Source organism: Pavona decussata, unplaced genomic scaffold, assembly GCF_977016875.1.
Source record: "Pavona decussata unplaced genomic scaffold, jaPavDecu1.1 SCAFFOLD_6, whole genome shotgun sequence".
In the NCBI taxonomy this organism is placed as follows: domain Eukaryota; kingdom Metazoa; phylum Cnidaria; class Anthozoa; order Scleractinia; family Agariciidae; genus Pavona; species Pavona decussata.
In genome coordinates this window covers 3,407,977-3,416,511 of record NW_028145430.1, presented here as the reverse complement: position 1 = coordinate 3,416,511, position 8,535 = coordinate 3,407,977, and the positions used below count along the sequence as shown (strand labels likewise).

The 8,535-nt window shown below is 39.8% G+C and overlaps 1 protein-coding gene across 1 annotated transcript; it reads right to left on the bottom strand.

Moving 5' to 3' along the window:
- Positions 1 to 615: 615 nt before the first annotated feature.
- LOC146489216 (tumor necrosis factor family member eiger-like) lies at positions 616 to 6,040 on the bottom strand. Its single transcript, XM_085106696.1, has 3 exons — positions 5,883 to 6,040; positions 2,160 to 2,310; positions 616 to 1,124 (listed from the first exon to the last, which is right to left on the bottom strand). Exons 2-3 carry the CDS (start codon positions 2,293 to 2,295, stop codon positions 769 to 771), a joined length of 492 nt encoding a protein of 163 aa, XP_084962822.1. The 5' UTR covers positions 2,296 to 2,310; positions 5,883 to 6,040; the 3' UTR covers positions 616 to 768.
- Between the last annotated feature and the right edge of the window lie 2,495 nt (positions 6,041 to 8,535).

Sequence of the window (8,535 nt, the reverse complement as noted above, 5' to 3'; positions counted from 1 at the left end):
GGACGTAATAAACGATCGGTCCCTAATCAGTGTTATACCAAGGTGTTTTGACGGTCTCAAAAACCGTGTACGCTGATAACAGGACAGTAGACAAACTTTTCCAGGAGTAGTCTACGTAGCAAGCGTTTGTGTGGGGTTTTGTGAATCTTTCGCCTTTTGACCGCCCGGAAATTTCACCGAAAAGCGAAAATACAGAAAACTCCACGGAAACGCTTAGTTCGTAAGCTTTTCCAGGGAAAAATAGCCGGTAAAGCCGACAGATACTTGAAAATTCGTCCCAATTTCCGTTCGCGTGGTCAAAAAGCGAAAACGTACAAAATCCCTTCATCTTGACGACGTAGCCAAACCAGCGAAGGTCATTCAACAGATTAAGTTAGCTGGATACATTTTCTTTATTTTTCAACTCTTGGTTGATTGGTACCAATTTGCAGACGATAGTTATTCGTTTCCGAATCTGTATTCGACGTGCACGTATAAATGATCTCATTTACGTCACCCGGATCACAGCCGGTCAAATGTCTTCAGCTGTTCCAAGACTCTCTCATGATACTGTCGACAATGTCCTCACCTTTCCCTTCCCGCATGTAAGCCCCACCAAGTCAAAACTTTCAAACGTTTTAAGTCCAACCTTTTGAAAAAGTTTAATAGTTTTCCTGAAACATGAATACAGCAAAAAAACATAAATTACGAGGCACTACTTCTACGTCTATGTGGACAGTAAAATCAAAATAAAAACTCAATAAGAACTGCTTTCAACTGTTGTTTTCTTCAAGCAGAGACCATGTACGCCCCAAAATAGCAATGATGTCGGGATAAATACAGCTTAGTATCGTGTATGGTGGCCTTTACATTGAGTCGCTCTCCTGCCGACAGGACAAAAACTCCTCCGGCCGATGCGGTTAATTCAACACCATCTCCAGGCACGTCCTTGTTGATCATGAGAAGAATCCTGTTGCCTGCGGATACTAACACGCGATTTCGGTTGTGAGAAGGCCTGGCGCAGAAGTACACCTGGGCGTAAACGTAATAGCGTCCGGTATAAGGCACTGTCAACTCGCCATTGTGGAACTGAAAGCCACCAAGCACGTGACTGTTTGGGTCGCTTGGGTTCCAGGCGGTTATGACTGAGGAAAAAACAAACAAAGTAAGTTGTAGTGTATATAACCATTTTTTTTTTCGAAAAAAGGACCGGTTCCTCTTCAGCTCTGAGAGAGTCATGGTTCGTTTATTTCACGCTATTTACACAAGATTAACATGGAAAGAAAAGTATTACAACAGATGATTACAAGATAAAAATAAATACAGTACAAATTATAAAATGTGTGTGGTGGTCAAAGTAGCAAAGGCTTTCTAGTTGACCACCAAGGTTGAGTCACGCAAGCTAAGAACGCGAGGAGGCAACGAACGAGGCAAAGTTGAGTCACGCAAGCTGAGCACGCGAGGAGGCAACGAAGAAGCCTCTGAACACCAAAACTCCCCGCGCGGTTCCCTGGCGCGCGGAAACCTGACCCACGGCTCCTCACCTACACATCGCGCATGTACGAGGTTGTAGGTTCTTTTATCACTAACACTGACTCGTGTTCACATTGGAATAAACCCTCAAATGGAAGAGATTATTGGCAATCAAAGCTTTTTCTTATTACGATGAGAAGCATTGAACAAACACCAAAAAGGATTACTGCAATTTAATGCAAATATTGTAAAACGTCGATAATCGAGCCCTACTCTCGTCCCAGGGTGGGGGGCCGGGCACCCTGAAAATGCGCGAAAAATAACTGTATATTTTACTAAACGAAAAAATGGCGTATGTACTCTAAAAAGAAGAGAGTATCTGTTAAAACATTCAACAGGAGCAATTTTAATTTTCAAGGTAACAATAATTTGAACTTTTGGATACGTTTTTGACCAAATTTACAGTCGGCTTAGAGGTAGCTGTGACTGTTCATGGAAGGAAATTAAACCAGTGCAAGACACACAGGATTGAAATTTATTTACGAAAACGTTTGCTCTGAAAAACCGTTTCCAAGTTAACGGGAAAATAAAAGAGAAAAGAAACACGTCTACCTCTATGTAAAGCAAAATAATGAAGACAAACTAATTTCTAAGTTGTACTGAAGCAGGTTGTATTTTAAACTTGGTGGCCTTCACTCTGTACATACTTTGTTCTTTTGGGCAGTGGATTCCTTCTCCAATGCCTTCCACGTGAGCTGACGGCATGGACGGGAACTGCGGTGCGCCCTGGGGAAAGCCGTATCCCGGGTACTGTTGCTGGTACGGAGGAGCTCCACGCTGCATCTCTGAAATCACAAACTACAGAAAAAAAAAATTGGCATCAAAAAATTTGAAATTACAAACTAGATATGAATTTGACATACACTTGAAAAACGAAAACGTGAGAGGATTCCGGATAGGTACTGTTATTCTGTTTGCGTTTGTTTCAAAAACTAAGGGTGCATTCTTTTGGGGCTATTCCAGCTATTCTTATTCCTGTTTATGAATAACAGAATACACGGAATCTCAATTTCGAAAAGAACGCTCCTAAAATCTGGAAACGGAATACCCATGGCGGAGGTGACCTGAGAACTACTATGTCTGCGCGCGAGCGGCCGCGTAGGATTTCCCGCCAAAAATTTCCCAAAAGAACGTGTATTCTGTCTATTCCGAGTAAACCGTATTTCTTCCATTCTGTTCATTCTGCTATTGGGAGCAGAATGAACCGAATGATATTCCGTTCATCCCGAAAACGGAATAGGTCCCAGAAGAACACAAATACCGTCTATTCCAAGTATTCCTATTCCGGATTAGTCCCAAAAGAACGAGCCCTAAGATATTCAGACGAAGGATCACCCACATACTACTTACTAGCCACGCCAGGCGTAAAATAATCAAATGACATAAGGAAAGTTAAGACTAAGTAAGACTGACCAAAGTCCATTTAACAACACTAGATTAGTGAATAACTTTTGATATTCAGTTGTAACCAAAATACTTCTGTTGAAACACGCATATAATATATCAAATTAATGACTAAATAGACTAATAAAAAAATTGAGTTTTGAAACAGTTACGAATTGTAAGCTTCAGATATCTAGGGTACCAGATTTACCATTTTATATCTTATTGACCAAATTGGACAGAATCATATTATAGTTCGCCAACATTTGTCTGTAAATTCTACCTTCCAGCGCAGGGGATAAAAGTATCTAACTAGGTGAGCCACGCGAAAAAAAAAAAAAAAAAAAAAAGACTTATCATTCGGAGCCGTTTGGATTAGTTTATTTTTGCCAGTTGTGTACGCTAGCGCTGTGGCATTTGTTTAGGCTTATCGCCTCGGATTAACTGCAAGATTTCAGGGAATGCCTACTAAATAAATATTAGCTATACAGACATAGGATCCGAAAATTTCCGTTCTCATGATGTCATGTTTATGCTACCTATCTGCAGTGAGATTGCAGGATGTTTGTTTATCACGGATACGAGAGTTTAATGGGCGCACGTTTAAAGTTTAAAGAGCTATGGCTTCTTGTAGTTGTTTTCAGCTCCCTTGCTTTGTGGCCTCAACACTCGAGGTATTGCGTTCTTAGAGCTGAAATATACCTTCATTGTTTTATGGCTTATCTCGCATCCACCAGATATTTAAACCTAAGCGGTCGGCAAGTATCTTGTGAGTCTCTAGGATGCTGCAGTGATTTATTTGTTAAGTGTCTGAAGTAGTTTCTCAGGCAAGAATCGAGTTTCGGTCCTTCAGTGGACCTCATCAGTTGCCGCTATAAGGTAATCTTTCTTGGATGATTCAATGATAAATCTGTTCCCACATGTGTACTTTTCGAGAGGATCGAACGCTCCTCTTTTTCTTTTAACCAGGTATAACTCCTCTTGTAGAAGGTGGTGGTAAGGGGGTCATCCCCCCCAAAAGGCATTTTTTTGCTGAGGGGGGGGGGGGGGGGAGGGTCATACAATATCCAAATGGCACTCCACCAGATCCCAGCTAGCCCACCTAACTAGATAGACTTGTGGAAAGTTTTCTATCATGGGTGAACCTTAGAGGTACCAGAAACTCGTTTTGTGGGCATGCATAAAATTCATTTTTACCCCTTGAAGGTACAAATTCACAAACAAGTGGATTTCGTGAACTGAGAAATGTAATAATTATCTCTAGATAGAAGCATCTGCTTATAAGAAAGCCGGAGAAATTGAACTGGTATAGGTCTAAACATGGAAGGTAGTCTCAAGATTGGGTCGCATGGGTATTCCCCTGATCTCAGGTCAACTCTGATATCCCCACTGCTTGCCACTGACGAAGACAATTAAACTAGTATTCTTTTTTTCACTTACACTTACTTTTTACAATTACATAAACCATTTGTAGGAACTTGAATAACCAATTACTACACTGACTTGAAATAATTTGTCATTTCAACATAAATAAAGGGAACTTCATTTGGCAACTGTCCTGACTGTAACTTGCAAAAGCAACATGTGAACTAGATTAAATTCTTTGCATCACAAGGAAATACAATGACCGACCTAAAAAGAGCAAACTAATCAGAAAATCTAGAATTATCAGTTCTAAAATTGTTGAATAATGTTTGTTTAAAACGTTAATTGCTAAAATTGGCTGCGCAAGCTTATGTCAAATTTCAAGTAGCTTTCAATACCTTATTATAGGAAATGAACGCTTCATGAAATAAAAGGGAAAAAATTCGCATTAATTTAATTTAAACGTTTAAATTTCCGCGTCATTAATTAAGTGATGCGTTAATTTCAGCGACCTTAATTTCCATTATTTTTGCCCCAAATTTTCGATACTCTCCAGAAAGGAAAAAGCATTGTTTTATCAGGGTGGAGAGTATCAGTGGACACTGTCAGGAACGCTCAAAAGGGTCACATTCCTTTGCCAGACCACCAACATTGTTTGTATTTCGGATTGCACAATTTGTCCCTGTTGTCTGAACAAATTCAATTTCTTTGTGTAAGTCGCGTTAATTTCCCTCATTTTGAGTTTTTAGCACCTCTTTCGAGTTAATTTCCTTTATTGGCAAGTAATTTTTCCTTCAATTCGCGTTAATTTCGAGAACCTTAATTAATACAAGCGTTACATCAACTTACATGTAATTTCCTAAAATAATCTAAAATGCAAATTGTTAATATTCATACGTCACGTCGCTTTCCCAAAAGCAGAATATTCGATAAAGCTTCTCCAGCCAAAAATGTCATTCAAATAAAGAATACATATGCTTTTAGAAGTAAAAAACTTGCGATTTTATTGCATGCGTGCAAACACGCATGTAAAATTTGCAGCTGTTTGCAGACACTTCGCCTCTGCGATCGTCTGGACGGCTTTGCGAGGCAAATATACAGTATATATAGAAGTTCTAGACTGATTTCTGTTCAAATGACCATATCACTTACACTGCTGTTAAAAAGCATATCAACATTTGGAACAAAACAAAATTACCCAACTGTAGCGTTTACCCAGGTCTTGTAAAATCCGTTTGAAGTTCGAAGATTGGGTTTCAATATCTGAGCGGAATTTAGATTCGTTCAAATCCGAACGCGAAATGGGATTTTATCGCTTTTAAGACCTCCTTGTCCTCTTCTTTTGGCGGTTGATAATTCTTCAGGGATATGTCTTCCCATTTTAAGTTCCACTGAGATGAATCTTAATTGTAAAACGAACAAAACAGGTCTTGAAAATGGAGGAGCGATCCGCGAGAGCTAGCTAGGCTCCATGATGCCATCACAACACGAGTTCACGGCCAATTTGCGGTTACTAGTGCTACAGTATTACCTTATAAAGAAGCATTTTTCGCTTTGTTTAATGACTACATTCAATGGTTTATAAACTGGGTATCTAGAAATTTGTCAAATGCAAATCCTACCTTTTCTGATGAGTTCTGTCTTCTTTGTACTGCCGAGGCGGTGTGGCACTCAGATTGCGTTGCATCATGGGTGGATTCAAATATTACCCCACTTCCGGGTGTCACGAAAACGAAGACCAAAGACCTCGTATTACGAGAACTAAGACCCCATCTTAGCTTTGGTATTAAATACGAAAACTAAGATCCGCTAAACATATTAACTATTAAAATTATGAGTCATACAAGAATTTAAAATGGTGGCTATAATTATGAAGGAGTCTGAGTTTTCGTACCACGACAACCAAGACCTTAAGAGCTTAAATCATGCTTAAATCCATTGCAGAATCTGCAGAATGTCTTGCCGTTTATACGGGTGTTTAAAGGAGCAGTATCATGGAAGATATCATGATTTTTGGCCAAAATTCCCTAAATTTAAACTTTGAACACTGTGTTAATTAATTTCCCAATCTCTAATTTAAAGAAATATTAATAGTGATTCTAAGATGAAAGGTTGAACCAAAATATAGTACAACCGGCGATTTTTAGTGCATTCCAACACGGAAATTTGAAAACGTCCGCCAGACGTTTTCAAATTTGAACCCCTCTCTATCTTGGTCATCTGTCGGCAAAAATATCCGTGGGTAGTTTCTTTGCATTCTGATAGTCCTTTAATGGAATTTTGTCATTATATCTTGGCTGCTATCAACTGTATAGCATCTTTCCGATTTTCAACGTGTTGCTAAAAATAGCGTGATACTGTCCCTTTAAAGCATAATTAGACGTTTTCCCGGCGAAGATACCAGTTTGGCTAAAGATTATATATACGTTTGATAATTATTTGGTCACGCAACCCTAGGTCAATAGCGGAAGTAAGAACACGTTTCATGTCTTGTGAATTCGACTTGAACCGTGTGATCTGAAGAGCCGTGCGCGTGCTAGCAGTAGTTTTATCCCACGTTTTGTCCGCGTGAGGGTCTTAATCCACAAGATTGGTTTAACATAACATAAGAGTTCAAAACAACAGTTGCCGCTCTAAATCGCGTTCTAGCGAAGGAAATGGCCAGATGTGAAGTGAGTTTTACATTTTAAATTCTTGTGTGACAGTCAAAATTTGTAGGGGTCTTAGTTTTCGTGCTACAAACTAAGATGGTGGGGTCTTAGGTCTTAAGTGTAAGTTTTCGGGGATCTTAGTTTTCGTAACACCCTCATTTCCACCGGAACGCGGTCGAGTACAGGTCAGTACACAGCTCATGGCGACCATGGCGGCGAGTACTTAGACAGTAACCAAAGCAAATCACGCAGAATATCACCTGATTCCGGCTTAGCCCGGCGACGAGGCCGTGGGACGGGTTAGCTAAAATCAGGGGATTGAGCCGGGGAGGATAATTGTTTTATTATTGAACACAGTACATTGATAACAAAGCACAGTTTTATTGCAGAAGAGCTGGAGACAATCTTGATTTGCCGTTTTTCTCCTTGACACACGAAATGAGAATAGAATAGAAGAAGAAGAATAGAATAATCTTTATTAATAATCTTTTATATTTATTTAAACACGGTAAAATCCTTAAGGAGTATAAAAGTTAGAAATAACTTTACTATCCTAAACAAAATTCAAAACCTAACTACAACTAATCTAACTAAAACCTGTTTTTCATGTATACTAGAACTCTAACATTAACAGGTGCATACGCCTTGGAAACTGGGCCGTGCTTAACTCCCTCCTTTCTACAATAGTTTAAAAGACTGAATAACAACGAGTGCAGAGCGCAATAGGCCTGTGCAGGGCCTGTGGTTATGGTCGAATTGCCAGTTTTTGATCACAGAAGGATAGATTACAGCTTGATAGTCAGTGGCTCATTCGACATTACAACATTTCTTCGATCCCTGGTCGCTTTGTTCGATGATGGAGTGCCTCAGTCACTTCAGTTTTTGGTAAGATTGCCACACAGCCCCATACATTAATGCTGTGTACATGTTACCACTCAAACTCTATCAATACTAGCCGTTTGTGGAAGAGGGTTAAATCGCTGAAGCGAGATTTCAGTTGAGAAAATTAAGAAAATTGTATCCAGGAAAGGTATTGCCACTGTCTGTTCGGTTCCAGTACTGTGCCACTGAATCTGTTGGGGTGTTATCCCAATTCCGCTGTCTACTGTAAATACACGGACGTTGTTCAGTAGATCCTATTAGTTCTGAAGGAATTCGAAAAGACCCTATCGTACATTCTTTCGAACCACGAGTCGATTTCGTTTCGAGAACATACTTCTACCAGGCGGCCTTGTAGAACAGCAGCGAGTGGTCGTATTGGTTCCAAAGTTCTCTGCCCAAACAAAGCTCAAAATACGGCCGCGGTTTGCCATGATGTGCCTCAGTCCATTGGGCATTGTTTTAGTGTGTGTCCCAGTCCCAAAAGCGGTCGTCGAGTCATTTGTGATACTTCGGTTCCGTTTTATAATATTTTAATTTTATAAGTGACCCCAAAGAGGGGGGTGTTTACCAATTCAATCCACTCCCCCTGGTTACGCCCCTGAGTGGTGCAGGTATAATTAATGTATTGAGCTTGGCGGAAATCTTTCCCAGTTATAATATTGGTTTCTTTCTCTCAAGTTGTTTTTGTCTTTGAAGTCGATTTTGATGGATATTTATTTACCCATGATATAAGATGTTTTAA